Consider the following 26,462-nt stretch of genomic DNA (forward strand, 5'->3'; position numbering starts at 1 on the left):
TTTGAATACATGGGCACACTGCATAACTATTTTATGGTATGAAAATGAAACTTAGGAAATGCTTAGGAGCATTTTATTTCACTTACTTAGGACATGAAACAAACTAATGAAGGAATGGTCCACATCAGCATTAGGCTCACATTCATAACTAAAACAACCCTATGAGGATGGTGTTGAGTCTGCATATCGACAGGAAGTTGAGCAGCTGGTACTCTGGTGGAGTCAACACAGCCTGGAGCTGAACATGCTTAAAACTGTAGAGATGACAGTGGACTTCAGGAGACATCCCTCAACACTGCTCCCTCTCAAAATATATCAGACAGCCTGGTGTCGACTGTGGAGATCTTCAAGTTCCTGGGTACCACCATCTCCCAGGACCTGAAGTGGGAGACCAACAGCTCCTCCATGCTCAAAAAGACCCAGCAGAGGATGTACTTCCTGAGACAACTGGGGAAGTACAGTCTTCCAAAGGAACTGCTGATCCAGTTCTACACTGCAGTCATTGAGTCTGTCCTGTGCTCCTCCATCACAGTCTGGTATGGAGAAGCCACTAAACAGGACAGGTGCAGACTGCAGTGGACTGTACGGGCAGCAGAAAAGAAGATAGGCGCCCCCCTGCCCTCCATCCAGGACCTGCACCTCTCAAGACCCAGCCAATAAATTCGATTCTGATTCTGCGTATGGAGCTCATTGAGCCTTGGTCCCTCTAGGACACTGTTATTGAGGATGGGGGGACTCCCTCTATGCTGCTCCCAACTAGTTGTTGTCCCCCCTCCCATGGGACTTGGGCACTTGGTGGCTCTGTGGGTTAGCTGACTAGGGGTTGTGGTCTGGAGTGGCTTGGACCTCTTCATTGTGCAATGGGGGCTCTGCCAGGTGTCAGGAAGTGAAGGAATTTCTAAAGAGTTCCTGAAGAATAGATGAAATGACTTGTTTGAAATCGAGTGACGGTTAGATGCAGCCATATTAATTGGCAAGGGCAAAGCAGCTCCGGTTAATACAGTAGGGACTCTGTTTCAGTGAGTGAAGCACACTGCTTCACACCACTAAACTGCGAGATGATAATATAATCAATAACATGTTCTGGAAAGACGAGCCTGAGATCAAACTTCCTGATGAGGCCGGTGAAAAGAACAGTAAGACTGTTCCAACAAACCCTGGTTGGTGTGTCCAGGAAATTCCAGCAAAATCTTCGACTGTCACCCTCAACTCGGGATGAATCAGAGCTTCAATTATGAAATTATACAAGCTCAGTTGTATTTGTTCTATTTGGCTTGGCTTTATTCTGCAGTTTGTTTGTTTTTTAATTTAAGACAGGTTTTCTACAGTACATGTTCATTTAACCACTTTTGCAGTAAAATATTTATACAGAAAATTCATAAATGAGTGAAACAAAAGACCTTAGAGTATATGAAAAACATTGTTGTGATCTTTCTACTTCTGGCTGGGACATCTTGAAATTTTGGTAGCATTTCCAGTGTGCCACTTTTCTTGTTTGGATGGAGAAATAGGATGTATGCAATTTCAGGTAGACCGTGTTTACAATAGGCAGTAATGCATAGCTGCCATTCTTACCTTTCCTAATACAGGTGTAGCTCTGGCTGAAGATGGTCTGCAAGAAAGAAAACAACAAACAAAAAACAATGCTTAGCATATTTAAAAAGTAAATGTACAAATGATTAGTTATGCTTATAATTGGACTGAGACCAACACAGTCAACATAACCTGCTGCATACTTGTTAAAAACCACAACATCATGGCGTACAGTACTACTGAACTGATGAGCTGAGAGTCTCTGTGTCAGACTCGTGTCGCTTAATCTTCTTCTCTGTCGTGACTGTGCACTTCCTCATGTGTTTCCCATGAAGAATTATAGTGAGAGCTCAGGTTTGTTTGTGCTTTGGGTTACATGCACTTCCATAATGTTAACCACATACTAACTAAAAATGTCTTGTCACATCTATTACCACCCCAAATTCATAAAAATTGGAACACTGTGGAAAATGTAAATATGCAGTGATTTGCAAATCTAACCCCATCAGAACATGTAAAACACGTGTTTTTAAATGTTTTTAAACATAATGTTCAAACTGTGACATATTACTATTTCATGAAAAGTATTAGCCATTAGTGCAAAAAAGCCCAGTTAATCAAGTTAATTGGGTAAAAAGTCCCCACAATCACCTCCACACTTCTGCCTTTTCTTCTTTCTAGCTGCCTCCACGTGCACCCTGTTCCTGTGTCTTCAGCCATCAGCAGCACAGTTTCCATCTGCACCCAGACCCTGACTGATCTTTTTTGGAAATCTCACCTATGATCCGCATGTCTGATTTGGCAAAGATTTTATACTGGATACATACAAATGTTGTATGTATCCAGTGTAGGGTTTTGTAGGGTTACATGACTTTGCCACAGTCGTGTAAACCTACCCATTTATTGCTCATCTTGGGTCTGGCATTAGGAGTATGGCTTGTGGCACCCCCATAGCTGGAATATATACTTTCAAGGGTAAATCCCCCTTTCCATTTCTCAAGGTTCATTCAAGATTTTTAACATTCTATAGATTTTACAGTAGTTACCTGCTGGGAGCAGGTTGTGATGTTACTAATATTAGGTATTACAGTGAATAACAGCTTAAGAAGTTAGATGTCAGTTTAATTGGAAATGGCGATAGTGTAGAAGCTTCAAGGTGGAGGGGCATTAAGTCCGATAATAAGGTGGGTAATGAGGACCATGTGAGACAAAAATAATATGCAGTACCTCAGCCAGGGTTGCCTTCATGGTCACTAAGACAACAAGTTATTAGGCTGGGTTGGGACCAGCTTGGGGGACCAGCGAAGGGAGAATTAAGTGTAAACTACACTTTCTCCTCATCAGTTTGAACAAATCAGACAGATGCACATTCTCATATAAAACTTTGCATTCAGCTAAGCAGGGTACTCGCTTAACTGCAGCTAACTGTTTTACAGCATGTGGTTTTCTGAACAAACGGGATCCACGTACATGATACTTTATAATCATTCAATGCCTTGTAAATAAATGTATCAAAAGAAGAAGTGTTTTGGCTGGTGGTTCCTCGAGGTGGATAAACAAACACGCTAACACAAACCAGCGCTCAGTACAATTAAAAGGAACTATTCAGATGATGAAATAAGAACAAACTGGTTATCAATTAAAAAGATACTCTAATTCCACATAGGGACAAGTATTCACATTTTTAATAATCATTCTCAATCGCTCTCATATACTTACCTTGTACAACAGTTACTGGAACTGCCACTACCATGGATGCCACTGCTGATAGTGGTGTTGGGGACAGAACTGGGGTTAGCCGGCGCACTGGACTCGATTATTCCCCGACTGCTGATACATTTGGGCTCATCCACCACTGTGCATGCGTGAGGTAGACGGGCAACATCCCTCACTTTCATCAGCAAGTTGTACCCTGTTTTTAGGATATGAACCGCCTCATCGTGGGAGATGGTCACAAAGCTCTGACCGTTGACTTCCAATATCTGATCACCCACCTGCAACAGAGAACTTTGGTTATGAGAAGCACTACATGCTTATCTATGTCTTATAACACCTTCTGTACATAGTTCCTACACGCCTGCATCTGGGAAGTATTCACAGCGCTTCACCTGTTCCACTTTTTGTCATTTTACAACCCAAAATAAATGTAATTCATTTTTCACTTCAAATTTTCTATGTATATATATATATAAATATAATGTGTGTAACATTTGTGCCATAATTACAAAGTGAAGAAATTTGCCTGAAATTCTTGCAAATTTCTTCAAAAAACAAAAAACATGTAGAAAAGTATTCACAGCCTTCCATAAATGGAACAAATTTGGAACCTTCAGGAATCTTCACAGAGGTGGCCATCTGCCCACTTGTCAGTAAAAGGTTTGGCAAAAGGCATCTGAAACAAAATTCTCTGTTCTTCATCATCATCACCTTTATTTATAAAGCACTTTAAAACAACCACAGCTGACACAAAGTGCTGTACAAAGGAACTATATAATAAAAGTGCATAAGATATAAATAAAAGCAAAATAAAAGAAAAATAACTCATTTCATTACAAGAGAAACTAAGTCTCACTGAGGTTAAAAGCCAACGAATAAAAATGGGTTTTAAGATGCGATTTAAAAGTGGAGAGGGCTCTCTAACGTGCACGGGCAAATTATTCCATCATTTAGGACCCACGATAGAAAAGGCCTAGTGGGTACTTTGCTAGTACAAACTAACACAATGAATATATTTTATAGAATAGAATAATCCTTTAATAGTCCCACAAGGGGAAATTTGGTTGTAACAGCAGCAAAAACAAAACAAATCACATAAGTCTTTCTTAAGTCATGTATGTACCACCATGTGGACATCGCTGTGTGATTCTGACTATTTTTTCAATTCAATTTAATTATTTACACAGCACCAAATCACAACAACAGTCGCCTCAAGGCGCTTTATATTGTAAGGTAGACCCTACAATAATACATACAAAGAAAAGAATCATATGACCCCCTCTGAGGGGAAGGAAGACAGGATCAAAGACATGCTGTGGAAGAGAGCCACAGTGTGTCTCTGATTAATAATAAGTAATGATTCAGCACAGAGAGGACTCTATTAACACATAGTGAGTGAAGAAGAAACACCCAGTGCATCATGGGAATCCCCCGGCAGCCTACACCTATTGCAGCATAACTAAGGGAGGATTCAGGGTCACCTGGTCCAGCCCTAACTATATGCTTTAGCAAAAAGGAAAGTTTGAAGCCTAATCTTAGGAACAACAAGTAAGCCTGAAGTGTGAGAGTGAAGTGCTCTAATGGGGTGATATGGTACTACAAGGTCAGCAAGATCCTGATAATAATGAATTACAGTCTATTACAGAAGTAATGGCAGATTTTTTTTTACTTATTTCAAGCGAAATTATCTTGTATTAAGTGAAAAAAATCTGTCAATGGAACAAGTGAAAATTCTCCAGATCCAAGATGCACCGTCTAAAAACAAGCTCATATATCTCACTGAAACGTTACTATGTAGCTGACTGTGTCTTATTTTAAGTGTGATGAGATAGTTTGACTAGAAATTAGACAAATATACTTGGTAAGATTTTGAGTTTTTGCAGTGAGGCAGAAGAAAGAACAAACGACAAGAACAAATACAGTCCTGCGGCCTACTACTGCCACCCTACTCACTAGTAGCAGCACACAGCTCACTGCTGATGAGGCCCACAAGCCCACACTAATCACTCAAGGCAACAACCCCTCCCCGATCCTAGAACTCCAAACTGCAGCACGGAGAGTCACACCGCAGGACCTCTCCCCTCCCTGGACAGCAGTGCAAAGACAAAGAGACAAACAACCCACACCACACAGTTCTCCCCTAACCTACATAACATATGAGGGCTGAGCAGGTCCAGGTGCAGACTGAGAGAGAGAGCAACACCGCACCCACACACTCCCACAGCCTCACAGGGTGGAACAGTAAAATGATCCCAAGCCTGTATAACTGGGAACATACTTCACTGCATGACAGAGTTAGAAAAGCCACATCAGTTTCCCTGCAGCTGAGTGTTGGACATCCTGAACCAACACTCATGTCAGTTACATCCCACTTTGTTGAAAATTACAAAATGGTGTCCTGTCCTGTGGATTGTTTTGAGTCCAGTGAGAGACACATTTCTGAGAACTTAGCAGAGCTGCTGCTCAAAATGGCAGAGTGGGATGAGGAAAACAGTGCTTTGCAGTGGTACTGACAATGCAGCTAACGTAATACCTTAAGCAGCTAACATCCTGAAATGGACCCACCATGCATTACTTGTACACCCTTCATTTTTTTGTAAGAGACGTTCTGAAGGTGATGAAGCCCACTGTGGGAGCACAACAGTCACAGGGGAACTCAGATCTGTCCAACGACACAAGTATTACAAGCAGGAACTCAACTTTTCATATTCTCAAACAAATTCTGGAGCCCAAGGATCCACTCATCTCTACGCTGGCTGTTATGAATGCACCTGATGATCTTTGGGAGACACTGCAGCCATGCACTGTTTGGAGCCATTTGAACAGAGCAGTGCAGACAGGTGCAGTGTACAAATGTTTTATTATTATAATTATTAGACAACTTCTATTTGTTTTTGTTGCATCATTGGTATGAAAGGCAGATCAGACATGAGTGGAAATACGTTTTTAAGAGAATATAACAACAACCACCATGCTTGACCCAAGAAAGGGGAAAAAATGTGACCTTTAATGAAAACAGAGCAGCTGATGAAAGTTTTCTGAGAATAACTGCAGCAGCAGTAAAATACAGCCAGCCAACTCCACTGCCAGGGCCAAGGAGGAGAGGAGGCAACAGAGGAGCAAGAGGAGTCACAAGCTTCTAATGTTTGGAGGTTCAACTGGAGACACTAAGAGAAGGAATCCCTCAGCTGACGCAACGCTGGACGTGAGGAGCTTCTATTCCACTGACCCGCTGAGCCCAAGGCTACAATCTATCCACACCTTACACGTGCGATGACATGAAGACTGTGCGTGGTATCAGTCCCCTCTGTTTTAGCTTCTTTAAATCAGGGTCGATTACAACACAGAGAAGAGCCACGATTGACCCCTCAAAGCTGAGGCGCACGGCTTTTCTTAATGCCAATCGTCACTAAAAGCTAAAACTGTTACCTGGATTCTGCTTTTTTTTTTTGTTTTACAGATTTAAATGCATATTTTGTAATGTGATTCTCTATACTGTTTTACTGTAAATAGTTAAAAGCGTATAAATATTAAAGATACAATCAGACACTGAATTTTTTTGTCACATTGAGATGGGCATTTGTTTTGTACTATTTCTTTTTCCCAGCACTCTGTTCCATGTTTAGTGTCATAACTCATATAAATAATAAACATTCGTTATAATATGTGGTTTGTACATTAGTCATTTATTTTATACAAACATTTACTTAATTTTTTTGTAATAAATTGATCTGAAGAGCTGCTTGGGAGCCAACAGAGCTGACTCATTGTAGTGAGCCATAAGAACCAGCTCTCTTATTAAAAGAGCCAGAATTCAGTCAAATCACTAACAGGTTCCATCACTGTTTAATGAGTTGGCAAAACGTTACAGAGAAGCACTTTGTGACTGTCCAAAAGTTGCTAATGGTTTGAATTTACACATAATATTCACTGAGGGGACGAGTGATGTTAGGCACCCACAGTGATATATAAACTGTATCTGTACTGGAAGCAAAACAAAACAAATACCAACAACAGCTTTGCAACATGTACTTCTGTCCATATACTGCTAGTAGTTTGGAGTACAACAGTCAGTTATTCTGTGTATCCACAAACACAATCAGACCTCCTGCAAGACAAAGGATGAAGATGAAGTCATGGCATTAGATGCTGAGTTTGAGCAAAGAGACTAGAAAACGTTATGTTTCATTATTCTGATGCAAATTTGAAATTATAAAAACTGTTCATTTATTTACAATATAAATACTTACATTTTGAATTGTCTTTTAATATTTTTTTCCAGGGTTAGAAAAGTGACTCCAACTGAATGAATTAAAGTAGATTTATATCACTTTCTAATGCATATGTAAAATAACGAACAGGCGACACAATCGGTCACCACACATATAAATGAGCCAGGTCCTTTCATATGGAGCTGTGATGATGACTCTGCTAGTTGACTTTAGGCGTCTCTAAAAACCACAAGTTTAAACAGTATCCGAGGCTACACTGCCTCTGTTGGCGATTAGCCATTAGCATTCAGCTGTATATGCTATGTGATCCAGTTCACTAGCCAAGCCTCAAGGATGGCTGTACAAAGAGGAGGAAGGAAAGGTTATCCAGCCTCTTGGTCCAGCTGCTGATCCCACTATAACTGCAGGATCACTCAGTCGGCTGCTGCGTGACCACCACAGCAGACACACACAGATCCACATACACCAGCAGCTTATTACACAATCAATGAATCACTGCTGAGTATCAATGAATGAGCCTTATCTCTACAGTGAGGACGGACCTTCTTCATACCTTTATCAACATCTTCTCTGTTGTTGTGGCTTTAATACTTTTTTTTCATAGTGTGTAAAATATGCCAGTCCCAAAAATAGCTCTTTATCTCTCTCCGTTAAAGTAGTGCAGCAATATCTCCCACCATGCTTCTTTGAACAGTTTAGCTTTAAATTTGGCTTTTTCTCTTGTTTTTAGGTGTCCCAATTATTTCAACACATAATCTAGAATGATGCTTTATTTTTATCTCCAAGTCAGACGTGGTGTGACAACATCAAGAAAGCCATGTTGTTCACAGACAGGAAGCATCGGTTTCTGTTCTTCCCCCCTCAGGCAGGTTGAAAAACGTGACAGTGGCCTGAGTCAGAAGACTGACCTGAAAGCACACAGTGACCTGGAACCCGTCAGTTCACTGACGTCAACTGCCTGACTGTGTGTGTGTGTGTGTGTGTGTGTGTGTGTGTGTGTGTGTGTGTGTGTGTGTGTGGATATGATATTTAGTGTATAATTTCTTCTATTTTTGAATAGTATTGATGTTTTTAGGCGTGCTGCATTATTTCTTTATCCCTGCCTGGTCTACTTTGCTACTCTAACAATATGAATTTTCCATCACTGGGACTAATAAAGGCTGTCTCATCTTATTTATAGCGATCTATCTATTTAAACAAATCCCCTCTCGCCCCTGCGAGCGTCTGCGAGGTCTTTATCCTTCAGGCTCGAGTCCTCTACCAGAGGCCTGGCAGCTTGAGCTAACATGTTGCTTAGTTACACACATTTTGCTGCATTTTTTTAAACTTCATTTTTATTTTCCTCTCTTTTTAGCTTCACCCTTTCATGATCATCTCTTTTTTTTTTTACTTATGCTATTTTTACATGTACAGCACTTTGTGAACCCTGGTGTTATGTTAAAGCTGGTACAGTATGACTCCTTCCACACTACATGGTGTGAGCGCACAGCGAAGGTAGGGGAGCTGTCAGTGCTTGTACAGCCCATGCACAGTGGCCCTTCAATTGACCCATTGGCCCAAAAGAGGGTCAGCCCACCAGGAAAATGCTCGGTATGCCAGATTACCAGTCCAGCGCTGGCTGGTAAAATGATATATGATTAATATAATTTTATAGGATCATCCTAGAATTTGTGAATGTCTTAAGCCTTGACCCTCTGTTATGGATGTGGGCACCAACAGCTGGCGATGCCACAGCGAGCGGTCAGTCCTGTCTAACTGCCCTGGGCACGTGCGTGCAAGCAAGCAGGCAGACGCGTATCCTCGCCCTTATCGTCTGATGACAAAACTGACATCAAACAGAACCAAGTGGACCACAGTGGAGCACAAAGTATAAAAAACACTTTAGCATGTGAGATACTTCATATTACTATTAACATCAAGTTTGCTTTTATTTTACCAAATCAGTCTGTGCACACATCTGGATTTCACACAGCAGTAACATTGCTTTGACAATAAAAGGAAGCAGATTTGATATCTCAGTGTAAGAGACGGCCTATAAAAAGTCATTTTAATCTACAAGTTAAATTCCACGTACAGACAGAAGGACAGAAAGGAAAAACAAAGGTTCCTTCACACAAATCTTCAAAGGCAGAAAATCCACAGTATCATCCCTGTGACACAATAAGTACTAATTATAATTTCCAAGAATTCAATATTAAATTAAATATGACTTTTGGATACAAACTCTTTTCTTTTTCTGAGTTTTGGTATTGAATATCTGACACAAAACTTTTTGGGAAGGCAAAATGATGTTCCAGTAAAGCTGCAGCTTTATTATTTTAGCTTAATACAAATTTGTCACAGTTAGGTTATGAGGAGGACAATGGAAAAATCAAGAGCACTTGTGTGGCATTGGTTAGGACACACTGGCTGTGTTTATCAGGCATTACTCAAAAACTCAGTGCCTGAGCACTGAGCTCCAGCTTTCAGACAGGAATACATTTTAAAGCTAGTAAGGAAAGGGACAGACGGCTTGCTGCTTTAACTACCAACAAATTATGGCACATTTCCGTAGCTCACATATTTGAAGATAAAGTACCTGAATCTCAGGAGCGGGACCACGCCTCCAAAAAAGGTCCTTCCGGTTCTCATCTATACATGTTCCCCCAGTTCTACAAGCTCCTCAAATGAGGACGCGGGCCCAGCAGTGAATGAACAGTTACCACTAACATAACATTCAGAGATGATACTGATCCCACCGCTTACAGAGGGAGTTTACAGACACCATCTTATTGTATCACATTCACTAAACTCTTTCACAGATGTTTGTAAAGCAGACTGAAAGGCTCGGTGCTTGATTTTTATATACCTGCAGTAGTGGGAGTGCAGGGTGGGTTTGTATTGTGTTGTGGTGTAATACAGCAATGCTATGAAGGACAGATGAGACAGGGTACCTTTAGTTCACCAATGTCTGCAGCAGATCCAGGGTCCACTCCAGTAATGTATATGCCCAGTCCATACTCAGCACCACCCCTGATCATTAGACCCAGAGATCGACCTCCTTCCATGTTCAGGTTCACCTTTAGGAAAGACAGGATATTCAGATCAGTTTTGTTAGTAAACAAAGACTTACGGAACAAAAGTTTGGAGGCAGAATAGTCAGAATAATAAACAGGTCAGAGTTTAAAGAAACGTTCTTTCCTTGGAATCAACACATGAACAGCTGGTTTGTGGTCAGCCTTTATGAGCCGTGGCCATCAAAGCTGAATGGAGGACTCAAAGGCAGACAAAACCCAAACAGTAATAGCAGTGTTAAGATCTTTATTTGGCTAAAAAGTACGGATTTGTTCACTGGACTGATGGGAACCATTTAGGCCTTGGTCCTCAGATCCACTAGAAGAGAGAAGAGTGAACTTAACAGTAGTGAACTGGAAAACAGGTATCTGTGGTGAGAGTGCAAGGCAGGCTGAGATAGTGAATGTGCTGGCTTACTAAGTTCTTCGTGGGGGGAGGTGGCTGGTCCTGGTGGTGTTCCAGGAGGGTAGGCAAGTAGGAGGGTGGTGATCATGAAAGGAGGTAAGAGGCTGAGGAGAATTCACTCTTTTGCTCGGGATGGAATTGTTAGAAGGAGGAAGGCAGAAGCGTCAATACACGGGAGTTGGAAGAACACAGGAGAAACACTAAGGATTTACCACTCTGTGGTATCTGGTTATGTGGCACGACTGGGCACTAGGTACCTGGGATGCTCTTTGAATACAGCTGATTGATGACTCTGATACAAAACAAGTGATGCCATCCATGGCATGGGAACCCAGACTCCACCTAGCAGGGTGAAGGAAAACCAGCTCATCCCACACCTGGAGGAAAGCACTGCAATCAACCAAACTGGGCTCAATCACTCAGGACCCGTTGAACTTAGTGATGACAGAGGGATCCAAAATGAAGAAACAGAAATCTAGGACCACTCTTCTAGACAGTCCTCTGAAGCTGGATGAGAAAAAACACGGGACAGAATAAACAAGGGAGGCTGATGACACAGTTTTTTTGCTACTTCAAGAGGAGAGAGACCTGCTGTGGAAGAGAATTCAGGACAGCTGTAGGACCAGGGTGTGGTATTATTAGGGGCAACACAGCAGGGAGGAGATTCTAGTCCCAGTTTTTGGGTGAAAACCTTAGGTCAAGCAAGTGCTCATCCTCCAGGAATTGCCTGCATATTCTCAGCACATGAGACAGTACCAACAGGAACCCAGGACTGCATCAGTGTAGGGTGGTCCAAGGATTTCATCCTGATACCTAATGGCGGCCAGGGTACAATTGCTTGCTCTGTAGAGGTTTGTGTGTATATGCCTCCATAGTCTATCACTGACCCACATCAATGCCTAATGAAGTTACATGCAGCATAACGTTCTCCACAGCTTCTGTCACATCTGCTGAAGGTGAACATGCTCTCATTGTGAAAAGCACACTGGGTGTCAGTGGTGGACCTGCCAATTCTATATATTCTAATGTAAAGGCCAACTGGGCTCCATGGGGTCAGGCAGGGTTCACTAGAAGCCGCCGGGCCCTCAGACCACCCTCATGAATGGGGTGGCTGTGGCTCAGGTGGTAGAGCAGATCAGCTACTGATTGGAAGGTTGGTGGTTCAATCCTTGCCTTCCCTAGTCTGCATGCCAAATATCCTTGGGCAAGATATTAACCCCAGGTTGCCCTCCGATGTGTTTATCAGAGTGTGAATGTGTATTAGTTTGCACTTGTGTTTAGAAGTGCTTGTATGAGTGGGTGTGAATGGGTGAATGAGGCATGTTGTATACAGTGCTTTGAGTACTCCGGGAGAGTAGAAAAGCGCAATATAAGAATCAGTCCATTTATCATTTACCATGAATTCTGTTTCTGATTGGTAAGAGTTATTCACACCAGTGGCCTGCGAGAGGTCATTCTGTAGGGCTGTGGCAATGCTCATCCTGTTGTTCCTTGCACAAGGACGGTTTAGGTTCTGTAGGGTTCAGGTATCACCTCATACTACGAGTAGGGACACTGACCCTAACCAAGCACGAAAAAAGAGTCAGAAAAGAGAAAGGTGGGTAAAATGTCAGTGGCTGCAACCTGCAAAACTATTTCAGGTTTTGAGGTTGTATCACTGTTGCCTCTGTAGCGCACCTGTTGTTAATTTCATGAACTCCAAAGCAGCTGAAACTGATGAACAGTTCCCTCTGCTACTTATCTGACTGGGTCACTATCCTGGAATTTTAATTCACTTTATGCTTTACTTTGATTAAAAAGTGTTCTATTATTTTAGCAAAATATATATAGCACCAATTCATAGCAGTCACCTCCAAGCACTTAATGTTGTACAGACTCTGCAATATTAGAAACAACAAGTTTCCCACCCATCATTTCAATACAAGCTAAAACTATATTAAATAATTCAGATGACATTATCTTTCCTCCATTTCCCCCTGCCTTTTGCTGGTGAGATACCCATTTTACTGGCAGTGGATAGTTTGAGTGCTCAGGTAGAAAAGCTTTATTTAAATGCCAGTCCATTTATCTTTCACACTTGTTACAATGTTTAAACAAGTAATCATTAAATAAAAACATCATTTATAGATTTGAAATTCATATATGTGCAACATGATGCAGCAGTGGGTCTCTATTTGAATTCCACAGGCCACGTGCACACACACACACACACACACACACACACACACACACACACACACACACACACACACACACACACACACACACACATTAGCCTACCCGCTGTATGCCCTCAGCCAATCACAGGTAGGTAAGTGAGATAGTTGTGACAAGATTTGGAGCCTTGAAGTCCATTAATGATTCATTCAGGAACACTCAGTGAATTGAAATGCTGCACTGTGAGAGTATCTCTGATTTAACTAAGTAGCAACTGTGAACACATTAACATTAACGACACAATAACCAAATTAACTTGTAATACATTACAACCCATCCATTAGAAAATGCTGTTGTTGTTTTTTAACTAGTCTTGATCTCATTTCAGTCAGTTAACCAAAGTGAATTTAAACATTATTTCTGGAAAGACACTGATCTGAATATCCATCCATCAGAGAAGCAGAAACAGTAGCTCTGAAACTCAGTGACTTGAGGTGGACAAACAGACTGGCTGGCAGCCAGCCTATGGTCTGCATACTAATCTGTGTCTACTCTAATAGCAAACTATTCACTGAGTGAACTGTCTTGTCTATGTATTAGATTTTGTTTTCATTAGGTGTTCAGTTTACAATGGTTGGGCATATAGTAAGTGATCAGTTTATTCTGCAAACCAATATAATTTTAGAGACCATAAAGACCACCCAATTCAACAGTCCGCCACTAAGGAAGGGAGAGCATGCAAGCTGACACAAGATAAAAAGTGGGGTTATAGTAGAGATGGACCAATCTGATATACAGTATCGGTATCAAACATAAAAAAGTGGTATGGTGCCATCTCTAGCATAAAGGCTGAACAGGTCAAATTGAACATCAAAACTTCTGACACAAAGCTCACAGCCACACTGCACTGCTGTGCTTCCTGCTACTACTAATACTACTGCTGGAGGGCAAAAGATTACTCCATAAAGACGCCAGTACTGGACAGTCTGTAGTACTACAGGACAAAAAGAGTTGTTTTTTCTTTTTTGCACCCGTGTTGATCCAAAACTATTTGAGTCATCTATCCATGGAGGAAAAATGAGGATGGGAAGAGAAACTATACATTTTGAGATTTGTGATTCATATTTTGCCCCAGCAACTTTATTTAAGAATATCAACGTGTTGATTTGAATAACTTACATAGTAATTGTGAAGGTGACATCTATTCATCCTCACTGATTTAAACAAAAGAAAAACTGAATGATAGAATACTCTCTGAAAGGTTTGAATACTACAGATGCCTCTTACATCACTGAGAGTCCATTTCCAGTGTTTGTCCAATGCAGTGCAGTTTTTTCATCTCACTGGTATGAGTTGGTGTTTGGGCCATGATTCGCTTCTGTGGCAGGTGCACTCTTGCACTTTTCACAAAGTTTCACAAAGGACACTGCGTGCACTCACTCATGGGTTGAGGACAGAGCAAAATGGTCACAAACAGCTCTTCTACTCTCTTTCACCATAATGGTGTTAAAAGCTCCATCCAGCATTTTAATTTTCTGTGGTCTCTGCATTTCTTGTATTCAAGAATAATTCCCATTGTGGAGAATGTAATAGTCCACTATCCTTCCAGACTCCAACCGAAGGCCTTTTCTAGGGTCTTTATCAAAAGGAAACAGACCATAATCTGAAATCTGTCCATTTTGAGCTGGTCTCTGATGATCAGTAGGACTGTAGACAGCCTGCTGTCAAAGCAACTTTCTTGACAAATTTTCTTGCCAGGCGATATGGACCTCCACCTTATCCATCCATCCACTTCCAGTTATCCTTTTCAGGGTCGCACTGGGGGCACTGGAGCCTATCCCAGCTGTCTTAGAGCTAGACCTTATAGCTGAGAAAAATCCAGCCTTGGATATCTACTGATCCTCACAACTTCAGTTCTTCTGCTGAAGCATTTCAGGCACGTCAGCCCTGAAAGGACTCCCATCACCCACAAGTCCTGCTCCTCTAAATGTAATAAATGTAATATTGCAAGATAAATACAGTTGGTGACAGTACAGGTTGTTCTTACACATATACACTTACTCATACCTAGGATGAGTAACTTGACTGTGAAAACACTCACCTGATGAGTTTACTTTGTGCTCTCAATACATCTTTAGATTTGTTTTGAATTCAGACACAAGATCGTCTTTCACTATCTGCTGCAGGCTGGATGCTTAAAATAGCAAAATTTGAACTTTGTGACTCTGTGGCTCCAATGTAAGACTTTGAATATCATGTAATCCAAGGTTAGTCCAAGTATGTACATCTTTACTCATAGTATGAAGTAAACAACATAAAGTAATTTATTTCTCCTTTCATTTATTACATTTTCTTATATTTATACTGATTGATGAACTTTTGGATAAACTGTCTATATGTAGTTGATTTTCAATGCTACTTCTGCAAACATGCCTGTCATCACCCACATGTTGATTTTGCCTGCATGTGTGTAGACCTGAAGACACTGCGTGATGGCAGAGACAAGAGTTGTGAAAGATTCAGTTTAAAGACTTTCAAACATGAATGTCTGTGTTTTCCCAGAAAAAGCATCTTCAACAATGGTGTTCTCTATAAGTGAGCGCTTTGACAAACATTTAACATCTTTCACTGGTTTTCTTTCTGTTTTATAAAGTGTTCCAGACTGTGCACATAATTACACTCATATAACAGTGACATCCTCTCAAAATTGGTCTACTGTGGGAACAGCAAATGACAATTTAGAGTTACAATGCAAAGTAACAGGATTGATTTTTTGGTGAGTCATTTTGAGCAAACCTTTTCTTTGCCAGCAGTCACTGGATAAAAGGCCTGGGTGATTTTATTTTAGGATGAGTCTGTCTTTCAAAATGTCGGTAGCAAAGGTCATGAGGACCTTAGAGGAATATACTGCAGTCCCAAGCTGACTGCTGTCAGACGCGGGAGGAGGAAAATTGCAGAAACCTGGTAATAAATCCTTGATAATAAATAGTTCTGAATCTGACAGATGCTGCTTTAAAAGAACTCTCGCAACATCTTTGTTTCCAATGACAATAGTCTCAAGTGTTTATATACTTCTATCTGCTGGTCCTCCACATTTCACCACCAATACACAATTCCACTTTGGTCTTACCGTTCGCTCTTCCATCCTGTGCCCGTGCCTTTGACTGTCTTCCTGGCTATCAGGTGGCGGGGAGACACTCCGGCCCTGTGGGTCCACCCAGCTGTACAGATTGTTGGTAATGTAGCCGCCAGGAGTCGGTCCCATGGAACACACAGATATGTTCAGCGTCTTGCATCCTTTTAGCACCTGTATTCCAAGGACAGTGATGTTGCAGATTCCATTAATGTGCAACAGCAGACTTTATACCCTCACATATGTGTTATTTCATGTTATTTTGACGCTCAATACACAGCGACCCTAAATGTAATATTTTAGTGCAGAGAATTTTGGCCTCCGATTAATCAGGGCTCCGTATGCTCTTATTTAACCCGTCCAATTCCGCTAGTCACCGGAAAAATACATTTTAAGGAATTTGACATCTCTGAAAACATTTGGAGTCAAGTAAGACAAAAGAAAATTGATAATTGACTAATCAGCGATTTGATGTGCATGTAAACAATGCCATACTGTTAGCTTTTTGTTGTTTGTTTGTTTTACTGTAGATTACGCAAAAAGTGACAGAGCAAGGATAGAGGACAAATGAGACCTTGAAGCATTAGTTGAAGAAGTTCAGACTGTTCAAGATGAGCTTTTGTTTGGTGACATTATAACACACCGACAACTGACAGGAGCTGAGACCAGAGATGGAGAAAAAAGGACCCAAAAAATGGATTTAAATGTTAATTTTTATAAAACCTACAAGAAGTTCAAACTCCATGGGGAAGAACACAGTTTGTATAACTGAACAACACATTTGCAAACAGGGCAAGCTTCTCATACACAGTGTGTAGGTGAAAGATGGACACAATAACATGATGCTGTTTGAATATTTTGTGTCCAAAATTTCAACAGCGCTTGGTCTGATGGCAGTTACACTATGTATACGTTTGAACAGGAAACGGGACAAGACCAAATATGGCTTTTATGGCCAGTTTTCCTTGTTTTAACACTCTGTTTATCTTCACTACAATGAAATCTTTTGTATTTTCTGAGTCATATGTTTTCAGTGGCAGTGGCTGAGCACCAGCAACGCAAATACAGACAAAAGTAGGCATTATTACTATTTTATTCAATATACTTTTGCTACTTTTTGCTACTGGGGACCCTACACAACTAAAAACTGTATACATGGGACTACATGTCTACATGAACTTAATGTTACCAATGAACTCTCTTAACAGGAAGAAAGCTCTAGCAGAACCAGGCAGCCATCTGCTCTGACTGATGGAGGTGAGGAGAGGTAACAAGCTGTGGAAGAAGGCCAGAGATTTATAATAGCCAATGATTCAATTCAAAGTGATATATAAACATGAAGGGGTGAGTGAAGGAGAAACACTGGGAAGCAACTTGGAGAAACTGTTGTTGTGATTTGGAAACATAAACATTACAAAACAAACAATCATAAACAATATAACTTTATATAAATAAAACTGAGCTGAATTCAAAGTCCCCTGCAGCTCCAAACTACTGTGCACTTTTTTATGTTTCTTCTGCCTTTTTGTTGCATCCTCCTGCAACGCACTGATCACTTTCAGTCATCAGGAACTAACAAGCATCGTCCTTTGCCTGAACCCAGACTTTACTTCAGATTGGACCGACCGGGCGCTCCATTTGTTATTTCAGCAAGTGATGCAAACGGCGCAGGGAGAGGAAACAAGAGCAAGGATGAAGAGCTGTCTATCCAATCCAGCGGCGAAACCAAACCAGGCCATGTCCATTCAGCGCAGGCGATTTTATCTACCTCATGAGCTAACACTAACCATAGTTACCATTGTTTACATTCATCCGAATGCTAACGTTAGCACTCAACCACTTCCAACTTATTATAAATTAACAGCAGAGAGGGACCTGTTGGGCGTCCATATTGTTGCTGGGGACTTTAATAAGCCATGTCTGAAATCTGTACTCCCCAAATTCCACCAGCATGTTTAAGTGTCCTACCAGTGGGGACAGGACACTGGACTGTGTGTACAGTAACATCAACCATGCCTACAGTGCAACATCCCTCTGCCACCTTGGACAATCTTACAACCTCTCTCCACTCCTCATCCCTGCCTCCACCCCCCTCAAGAAACAAACCCCTCCAAGCAAATTAAAACATGACCAGATGATGCTCCAGCTACAGGACTGGTTTGAGCTGACAGACTGGTCCATCTTTGAACATCTTGACCTGGAGACTTTCACTCAGTCTGTGCTCTTCTACATTAAGTGCTGTGTAGAGAATGTGACAGTGACTAAAACCATCCAGGTTTTTCTTAAACGAAAACCTTGGATGACGAGTAAAGTCCTGGCTCTGATCAGAACACATAACTCAGCCTTCAGGCTGAGGGACAGTTCTCTCTACAGCCAACCTGAGGAGGGCTTCCTCAGAGACAACAACCCCCACCAGGTGTGGAGAGGCATCCAAGCCCCCCAACCCCCGACAGCAGCCTAAAACTCACAGAGGAGTGCAACACCTTCTTTGCTCAGTTTGAGGCTGATACAGACTGGTATAGACATCCTCAATGACTACAGACCTATAGCCCTCACGTCTGTAGTCAGGAATTGTTTTGAGCAGATAGTGTCTCAGCACATCAGACTGTCTAAACCTCTCCCACGACCCTCATCAGTTTGCTTACAGAGCAAATAGGGACCATCATCCTTCAGTGAGAGCTGATCTATCTGGAGAACAGGAAGATCCACATGAGGATGCTCTTCGTGGACTACAGCTCAGCTTCCAACACCATAATACCACCAAACTGGACCATCTTCACCTGTCACCTGCTCCTGAATCAGCGACTTCTCAACAAACCAACGTGAGAACTTTTTGTCTCAGAAACTTTTATTACCACACCTTTTCTCTTCATTCAAGTTTCCACTAATGTGTTTTGATACAGCACTCTGTGAACAGCCAGCCTATTCAGCAGCGACCATCTGTGGGTGATGGAGGGTGCTGATGTTTGTCATCTGCATAGCTATCAAGTTGGCAGACTTCCTCGTGATTGCAGATGTGTTTACTGAAGTTTATGTGGTATTTATACTGTTGATTTGCTCTGACTGAAAACTACATATTTAAATAATTTGAGGTACTGGTTTTCTGATTTTCATGGGCTATATAAAAGCTTTCCTTTTTGAAATAAGTTACAGAGAATTATTTTTCTTTTTTTCCTTGTGCATTAGTATGTACACACTAACAGAAATGACTGAATAACACAACACAGGTGATACTAACTGGGGTGGGACAGACCACAGCAAAAAAAGGTAATAACAGTGGGGGGAACCATAGCCCTGCCCCCCATGACAGAAAGCTGATGTGTACCGTAAACCTACGCATACGTATCAGTATCTAAGGTTTGACTCTCATCATCCACTGGAGCACAAACTGGGTGTCATCAGGACGCTACAACACAGAGCGAACACCAAGAAGAAGAAGTCACTTCGATAAGTGATGAAACGTTTCTCCCACTGAAAACTCCAGACGTCCAGATGAACAGAATCAACCTTTTGGGATCTATCACATATGAATACACTTAATGTTTCATTCAGCTCATGCAGTTTATCTTCAGTTAGATTTGTCCTCAGTTCATTCTTACATGAACATCCATGTCCACATAATATGGTTTAAATCCAGTTACACAGAAATGCTTTCTTTTACCCTTTCTCTTCAGAACTCCGTGTCTGCTAATCAGAATATACTCAATGCAATTTAGTTTATTAAATCATAACTTTAAAGTCAGACATTCTTTTAGATTAGTGGCTTCTTGGTGTTTGCACATGCTGTACTCTGTTTTAGCACTCTGTACCACTTTTAACAAAAAGGTTGGATGTTAAGATCTTTTAGTCTCTTTCAGGTGCGATAACAGGTAAGCCATGGGTGCTTCAGTCTGTCTGTTATATGGTGTTTCATGCCTTGCAATGTTGTGCTAGTCCTAAAAATGCTACTACCTTCAATCAACTATTCATGGAGTTGTTCTCTTGCTTGTAGACTGACACTATATGCCTACTTCTTTGACAGTTTTTCAACTTGACTAGATGAGTAAGTAAGTATTCTTAAAGCAAAAAAAGAATATGTTATCAGAAACTTTAGTTTCTGATAGAAAAAAGTAATTAACCACGGAGGCAAAAGGAACAACATTGTTTTCCCTTATGTGATAGCTTTATAAGATAAACTCGAGAATTTTCTCCAAGCATAACGTCCCAGTGAAGTTCAGAACCAGCAAAGCCCTCAGATAAAACCCGTTCCTCTCAAGGACAAAGCACAACCTAAACCATATAGTGTATGCTGTGCAACACAGTGGACCCTTAGAAAGATCAAACGCTAAGACCTTTTACCCTCTCTCTTTATAAACTTTCATAGACATACAGGAGACCAGGTCAACAGGACAGTACATCAATGCCCAAAGGAGAAAGGACACTATTTCAAGCATGCTAATATTCCCATTAGGATCCAGTGGAAAACAGCCAGTGGAAACTGTGCCGCCACTGGCTGAAGACAAAGGAAGAGGAAGGTTTGTTAAGTGGGAAAGGACATTTAAAGTCCCTGATGATAGGAACTATGACTATGACTATGATAAAGGGAAAGAGTTGGCTTACATGATGGAGAGAAGAAACTAAATATACTGTGTAAAACCAGGTAAACGGGAGGTAAGGCCAGGAGCACTGGAGGCAGATTCAAGCTGTTCTACCATGGTGCTGATAGGAGAAAGAGTATATAATAAACAGGACTGTGGAGGTGACGAGAGTGTCCAAAAGGCTCATGAGTTTGAAGCTGGAAATTGAAGGGATAATATTAAATGTTGACAGTAAATATGCCCTTCAGGTTGGATTTGTACCACAGGGACCACTGTTGCCTTCAAATTCCACATCTTCTCTAGGTATTCTCTAAGCCCTTGGAGTTTCTTCTTATGTTCCTTTTTCCTTATGTTGCTATCACCTAGAACTGTCACTACGGCTTTCTTCCTCTGCTTGTCCACCAATACTACATCCTGTTGTTTAACCATTAGCAGTTTTTCTGTCTGTATCTGGAAGTCCCTCAGGATTTTAGCTCGGTCATTCACCCTAGAGGTTAGTCCTTGGGACTTCCGGATCATATTTGGCAGAGATGTTCCTGTACTATGCTAGTCACTTAGTTCCATGTAACTCCCTGCTAGCATCTTGCACCTTGTTTTTATGTGCTGGATTGTCTCAGGGGCATACCTGCACAACCTGAACTTGGAGTCTTGCCTGGTGTAGTAGACCCCAGCCTCTATTAATCTTGTGCTTAAAGCTTGTTCCTGTGATTACTCTCTGCTGTCGTATCTTAGTCTGTATCTCAGTGTCAGTAGTTTCCCGTTTTATTTTGGTATCTGTTCTTCCCTCTATCTTGTGTCTCTATTGCCTCAGCCTTCCCTTGCTTTTTGTCACATTCTCCTTTGTGGTTGTGTCCTCCCTCGCAGTATGTTTTCCCTGTTGAGTTCTTTTTAAAAATTAAAAATGTCTTTTTCATGAGCGATCTGGGCAAGAGGGAAGCAGAAATCACCACAGATGTTACAAGATAACAGTTCTATACAAATATCTGAAATGGACGAAAATTACTGGATTGACTATAATGCAGAACAGTAAAGTAGGTGCAATAACGGGTTATAAAAATATTTGCAAAACAGGTAATTTTTTTTTATAAGCGAACCCCTTCATAACTTCATTTTCTTCATAACCTTTATATAAGCTAAGCCCTCCGTGACGTCTGTTGAGTACAGGCACAGGAAACATAAGCAAAGACATTAGAGATAAAAAAAACAACAACATAGAAATATCTGAAATTATTTTTTGGCACACATTAACTTTTTGGCAAAATGGCAGATCAGAGGGGTGAGTGTGTTATCGCTGGCTGTGCTGTGCAGCTGAACTGGGCAGATGGTACAAAACGCATCTACAGGGTGGGCCATTTATATGGATACACCGTAATAACATGGGAATGGTTGGTGATATTAAAGTCCTGTTTGTGGCACATGAGTACGGGGCGATCGTGGCTCAAGAGTTGGGAGTTCGCCTTGTAATCGGAAGGTTGCCGGTTCGAGCCCCGGCTCGGACAGTTTCGGTCGTTGTGTCCTTGGGCAAGACACTTCACCTGTTGCCTACTGGTGGTGGTCAGAGGGCCCGGTGGCGCCAGTGTCCGGCAGCCTCGCCTCTGTCAGTGCGCCCCAGGGTGGCTGTGGCTACAATGTAGCTTGCCATCACCAGTGTGTGAATGTGTGCGTGAATGGGTGGATGACTGAAGGTGTAAAGTGCTTTGGGGTCCTTAGGGACTGGAAAAGCGCTATACAAATACAGGCCATTTACCATTTAGTATATGTGAGGGGGCAAACTCCTCAAGATGGGTGGTGACCATGGTGGCCATTTAGAAGTCGGCCATCTTGGATACAACTTTTGTTGGGCCATGTGACACATCAAACTTATTGGTAATGTCACAAGAAAAACAATGGTGTGCTTGGTTTCAACGTAACTTTATTCTTTCATGAGTTATTTACAAGTTTCTCTTTGTTCACAGCCATTGACATGTCGAAGAGGTTAACACGTGAGGAGCGGATGGAAATTGTGTTGATATCTGGTGAACGCAGTAACCGGGTCATTGCAGCAGATTTCAATGCAAGACACCCTACGAGACCACCCATCTCCCATGCTACAGTTAGCAAACTGCTTGCTAAGTTTCGTGAAACTGGTTCAGTGTTGGATTTGTCAAAATGTGGATGCAAGAAAACTGTCACTAATGAAGAAACATCAGTGGCTGTCCTAGCACTCGCCGCATGTCACTGGAGAGTGGCATTAGTCGAACATCTCTTCGGCAGATATTAGCTACTCACAAATGGCACCCTTACAAACTCCAGCTACTGCAGCATCTCAACGAGGATGACCCAGATCGGCGCACAGAATTTGCAGAATGGGCAAAACAAAAATTGGAACAGGACCCTCAGTTCACGCAGAAGATTTTGTTCAGTGATGAGGCAAACTTTTATGTGAATGGTGAAGTTAACAAACAAAACCACCGCTATTGGTCTCACACTAACCCAAGATGGTCACCACCCATCTTGAGGAGTTTGCCCCCTCACATATACTAATGTGCCACAAACAGGACTTTAATATCACCAACCATTCCCATTTTATTACGGTGTATCCATATAAATGGCCCACCCTGTAAATATTAAATAAAAAGTGAAGGCCTGAAAAGCAGTGAGGAGGAAGTAAAGGGCTTTAAAATGTGTTTCTTATGTTTTTGCAGCCAGCTGTGAAAACTAGTTTTATCATTACAAACTTAACCTCTTCAAAAAATGGTGTCTTTGCCATTACTGCACTTACAGGTCCGGGTCAAAATGAAACCTTCTGGCAGTGCTAGTGTTAAATGTGTTACCCTGTTACTATTTATATTAGTCTGCTTGAAGCATCTCACATCTCCTTGTAATGAGTGAAGCAGTGGTAAAGATTTGAATCAGTCACCTCACTTCCAGTTTTTCATTGTGACATATTAGGCCTCAAACATTATCAGTCACATGATCACAATTTGATACAAGCCGCTTAAAAAGCTTAAAAAGAGTGAAACAGGCTTAGGAGCCTCAATGTCGCATCAATAATAAAAATCACCTTTTTACTTTACTCCTCGAGTCCTGCTTTCTGGGTCCAGCTCTCCCAGCAACACAGCCAGCCCTGACAATTAGACTTCTCCACAGACAATAAAATAACTGACCCAGTTAAGAAACAGAGATTGATAGTGGTCTGCAACTAGAGCTTCACTAACAAATGGCAGACAGAAAATGCTGGATAACAAAGTATGTCACCGCAGGCGAGTCACTTTTCTTTGTTCAGCCTTGCATCATAACAGTGTTGAGGCAGAAGTAGCTGTTCTATTCTGAGCTCAGTGTTTCTGCAAGCTCAGAGCCATCCAGAGCAGGAAGGAATCAAAGATGGGTGCTGTAACAAGCAGAGACAAGTGGCACTCAAGTGCAATTTGAGCTATATATGCTTCCCCACAATGCTTCAACTGTGAAGGAGTGGGTGGAAGAGGAGCTCTTAGCAGCCCTTGCATGGGGCTGGATGGGTAGGTGGTTAAAGAGAGAAAAAGAAGGGAAATGTTTCTATGATAAAATGGATTTATTTTTATGCTGGAGGAGAGGTGATTCACAGGACAAAATGACAGTGCAGAGGTCAGCACTGGTCACTCAGATTATAAGGGCCACAGTGAGGGCCTTTGATTGTGACTGAATCACTACTTCTGCCTCTAAGCATTGCTCATGCTTAAGTAAGTCTCAGTTTGTTTTCTACTCAGATGTTTCAGATGTCTTATTCTTTCTACTCAGAATAAGACATCTGAAACGGTCCAAGACAAGTCCAAATCATTTGAATCCTTTAAAGTTTCATCAGGTTTCATGGTTGATGGTTTTTCATGCTAGCCTGGAGTAAAATTTGAAAAACACAAAAAATAAACAACTTGATTCTTGCAGGATTCATGCTTGATTTAATTATTTAAAAAAAAAATCTATACCAGTATTATTTCATTCATAATTATATCTATTCGTTGGCTCAGCTCAAGTTGTTACTTGCATGTTAAATTTAAAGCTTAATTTAATGAACATTAGCAAAACACGTGTAGTGTGTTTGTGTGTACCAACAGCAATACACACACTTATGTAAATCTTTCTCAATAGTCTAAATTTGTAGTCGGCTGCTTTGATTTGGTTTTCTCTTCTGCTATGTGGCACTATCTGTTTGTGTGTCTGTGTGTGTGTAGATGTGTTGACTGTCATCTCAAATCTGCCATGCCAGCTGTTTTCCTGTACTTGTTCATCTATCATAGTTGCTGCATCTGAATTCTCTTTCTCTTGCTGTCTCAGTCTCTCTGAAGCCCACAGACATGTATGTTTACCTGTACTGCACATGCAGACATTCCCAACCAAACATTTCTTTGGTACGTTTTCTATAAAAAATAATATATAAACTAATAAATATGCATTCACACCTAGTCTGCTGTAAGAGTGGCAGCTTGCTGCTGCAGCTCCTGCAGTTTCTTGTGTTTTTCTACATAGTTTCTTATAGTTGTAGATAATCTTTTTAAAATGTTAGTTTTTAAAAACTATGGACCTCAGTCAATTTTTCTGTGCTTTTATGGTGCTCACAGGCTTTTTTCACGGGGGTGGGGGGACTAGAAGGGCTGTGGAAGTCATCATGTTTATACTGATCCAATCCAATCCAACTTTATTTATATAGCACTTTAAAAACAACAAAGTTGACCAAAGTGCTTTCCAATAATAAAACAGAGAGTTATAAAACAGTTAATAACCATACATTAAGCAGACAAAGAAATAAATATAAATAACAATAAAATAAATACATAAATGAAAAAGAACATAAAAATAAATCAGTATATATATATATTAAATATTAAAACATGAGTAAAATCGACAATAAGATATACAATGAATAAGATGAACAAAATAAAAGGATTAAGAGTGACCAACAGCTGACTAAAACTGACTACAAGCTGACTCTGGTGCTACTCCTAAAAAGCCTTTGAAAAAAGGTGTGTTTTTAAAAGTGATTTCAAGTGTTGGGGCCAGCCTAATATGGAGGGGCAGTTTATTCCATAATTTGGGGGACAAAACAGCAAAAGCTCGGTCCCCCTGGTGTTTCAGTCTCAACATGGGGACAGCAAGGAGTGACTGGCCAGTTGATCTGAGAGACCTCTGTGGAGTGTATCGGTGTAGGTCTGACAGGTAAGAAGGAGCCAGGCCATTTAAAACTTTAAAAGCAAACAATAAAATGTTAAAATTTTAAAATGAATTCTAAAATGGACAGGCAACCAGTGTAAAGAGGCACTGATACCAAATATAGTATTAAACTGCCATTAATACCATCCAACCACAAGGTGCTCAGGATGGGTGTCACCACTTCTACTGTCTCCTGGATTGCTGACTGTAAGAGAGGCCTCAGTTTGTACAGCTGGGGGGGTGGACGACATCATTCTCCATTCCTAAGATTTCATAAGATTTCCAGTGCAACAGCAGAACATCCTACCTGGAGAATTTCTACCTGGAGAATTTCTGTGATGACACTGCGGGTGGGCAGGAGTTGAAATACAGGGAACTGGTGAGAAACTTTAGTGAGTGTTCCAGAAGAAATCACCTCCTTCTGAATTTAAGCAAGACAAAAGCGACGGTGGTTGGCTGCAACTAGGTCGATCAACATCAAGAGTAAAGAAG

At 41.2% G+C, this 26,462-nt stretch overlaps 1 protein-coding gene across 2 annotated transcripts in view; it reads right to left on the bottom strand.

Annotated features, from left to right (window-relative positions):
• Nucleotides 1-26,462, bottom strand: part of LOC134639048 (whirlin-like) — a 66,453-nt gene that overhangs the window by 21,807 nt on the left and 18,184 nt on the right. For both annotated transcript variants that reach the window (XM_063490068.1, XM_063490067.1), the window contains exons 2-5: nt 16,228-16,404; nt 10,415-10,540; nt 3,253-3,527; nt 1,576-1,612 (exon numbers count right to left, since the gene is read on the bottom strand). In XM_063490068.1, the coding sequence (XP_063346138.1) occupies nt 1,576-1,612; nt 3,253-3,527; nt 10,415-10,540; nt 16,228-16,404 (615 nt within the window). The remainder of the gene's footprint in view (nt 1-1,575; nt 1,613-3,252; nt 3,528-10,414; nt 10,541-16,227; nt 16,405-26,462) is intronic.

The sequence above is a fragment of the Pelmatolapia mariae genome, linkage group LG12, assembly GCF_036321145.2.
Source record: "Pelmatolapia mariae isolate MD_Pm_ZW linkage group LG12, Pm_UMD_F_2, whole genome shotgun sequence".
Lineage (NCBI taxonomy): Eukaryota > Metazoa > Chordata > Actinopteri > Cichliformes > Cichlidae > Pelmatolapia > Pelmatolapia mariae.